General features: G+C 23.9%; 1 protein-coding gene across 1 annotated transcript; it reads left to right on the forward strand.

Moving 5' to 3' along the window:
* Positions 1-281: 281 nt before the first annotated feature.
* LOC145848781 (uncharacterized) lies at positions 282-1,926 on the forward strand. Its single transcript, XM_082954045.1, has 4 exons — positions 282-412; positions 671-775; positions 936-1,055; positions 1,726-1,926. Exons 1-4 carry the CDS (start codon positions 304-306, stop codon positions 1,740-1,742), a joined length of 351 nt encoding a protein of 116 aa, XP_082810171.1. The 5' UTR covers positions 282-303; the 3' UTR covers positions 1,743-1,926.
* Positions 1,927-2,134: the final 208 nt, after the last annotated feature.

Below are 2,134 nucleotides of genomic sequence, written 5' to 3' on the forward strand. Positions count from 1 at the left end.
AATCCCCTCAAAAAAGTACCATGAGAAATAAAAACATAATTAAGGTAAGTACGCTTAAAATAAATATTTGTCTGCAGCGTATAAAAGCGAATAACTTTAGAAGCAATGCAACATTGTGTTATGTAGAAAGTTAACAGAATAACAGTTTGTAAAAGTTTGAAAATTCAATGTTCACTGTGAATTTATTTTTGTTTTTAGTTTTAAGCAGTATGTATATGTAAACATGGTTTAGAAATAACTTACTTTAAAGGTTATCATAATTTTTACAGTTGTAAAAAAAAGTAAAATTAAGAAATTAAAGAAATGCTATCAGTCGGAAAAACTATTGAAGTTGAGGTTGCAAGGATAAATACATCACTTATAGACAGTGGTGCTTATGTTAAAAATGTTGTTATTAAAAGCACTAGAACGCGTAAGTCATTTTTTAAATTGTATAAGTTAGTTCAATAAAGTTTTTTATTTATGTTTGTTTGAAAATAAATTTTTTTATGCTCACTTATAATTTTTCAATGGTTTAAAAGAGAGTTTTTATTACGTTATCTGTGTTTACTTTACTTACATGACTTCAAACATGCTTACTTTTGTAAAACACTTTTTCTTTTATTTCTTTATTTATGATGATTTAATATTTTTTATTCTACTTTTAAACTGATTATTAATTCTATTCCAGAAAACATGAATGAAGTGGAAAAGTTCACAGCAACAAAAGAATGTTCAATCGGCGGTATGCAAATGAATGGGGGAACAGTAAAAAGTGCAAAAATTACTAACAATGGTAAGAATAAGCTTGTTACAAATGAAAAAGATAATTTTTGAAATTTTTGTTATTATTTTTTTAAACTGATGATTCACTGTTTGAAACTTTTTCATTTAACTTAAAAATGAGGTTTAAAATACATTGATAATCTAAATACTTAACATAAATAATTTTATAGGTGATAAAGATATTTGGAAGAAGTTTCCGAAGAAAACTAACGTAAAAAATTTGTTTATGAACTCTACAAGAATAAGTGGAGATGCAAATATAACCGATTCGCTGACTATAATCAATAGAGGTGAAACTATTAAAAAAATTAAAATTGATGTTAAGTTTTTTTCTAGTTTATTTTGATGAAAAGTCTCTCCATAAACTGTAGGTAAAAGCAGCCTTTGAATTTGTAAAGTTTACTTAACTGTTTTTGAAAAATTTAGCTGGAAATTTTAAAAACAAAATTAAATTAAGTTTGAGGTTTAAAACAGCAACAAAGAACAAACCACTACTGTTCTAAATACAAGTAAGAAAATATAATGTTCAACTTTTTAACGAAAATTGATTTACAGATAAGTATACAAGCTTCATGTCTTACAATAAAATTAGCAAAATTTAAGTTTTATGCAACAGAATGGTTAACTTTCTTTAAAATTATTTTTTTTGTGTATACTAGCTATGTAAACATTTATTAGTATCTTTCTACATATATATATCTAGAGAAAATAAATTTATTATCAAATAAACTATATAACAAAAAAAAAAAACGGTAAAGTAAAGTTTATTTTATTAGCTTAAAAGCATTTTAGAAAAAAAATGTTACAATTTAACTTTACTTAAAACTACCTAATAACTTACAGGTTACATTAGCTACTACTAAATATTAGCTTTCAAATGATAGATTTGACATGAAAATGATAATGAAAAAAGTTTAAGTTTGTATTTAACTAAAAAATCTAAACTATTTAAATTTTTAGGTGTGCAATTCTTTTAAGCAATGGATATCAATGAACTCTTTTAAGATGATGAAACAAATTCAGTGCTTTACTAAAGTTTAATAGATTTGTAACATTGTAAGTATGTTTTGTTAAGGAATGAACATGAAAAATATTGTGCTTGAGTATGTTTATTACTTTAAAAAGAGAGTTTATAACTTTTGAAAACATTTTGATGTTTGTTAGCTCAGTTCAACAAAAGAAGTTTATCTTCTTTTAGATTTAAGTTTTTTAAGTTTAATCTAAATAAAATAATAAGCTGTTCTTATTTATTCTAATGATGCTTTTGTTTTGTTTTGGAAGAACTATTCGTTATACTCGAAAATAAATTACAAAACTGTAAAACTGACTTGTCAAAGATAAAATGAAAATCATTGTGTCTTCCGTAGTG

Source organism: Thalia democratica, chromosome 1 (assembly GCF_965202585.1).
Source record: "Thalia democratica chromosome 1, ktThaDemo2.hap1.1, whole genome shotgun sequence".
In the NCBI taxonomy this organism is placed as follows: domain Eukaryota; kingdom Metazoa; phylum Chordata; class Thaliacea; order Salpida; family Salpidae; genus Thalia; species Thalia democratica.

Coding starts and splice junctions, on each gene's coding strand:
- LOC145848781 (XM_082954045.1), top strand. CDS start 304: ATGCTATCAGTCGGAAAAACTATTGAAGTTGAGGTTGCAAGGATAAAT. Junction 413..670: donor TATTAAAAGCACTAGAACGC/GTAAGTCATTTT, acceptor ATTCTATTCCAG/AAAACATGAATGAAGTGGAA. Junction 776..935: donor TGCAAAAATTACTAACAATG/GTAAGAATAAGC, acceptor ATAATTTTATAG/GTGATAAAGATATTTGGAAG.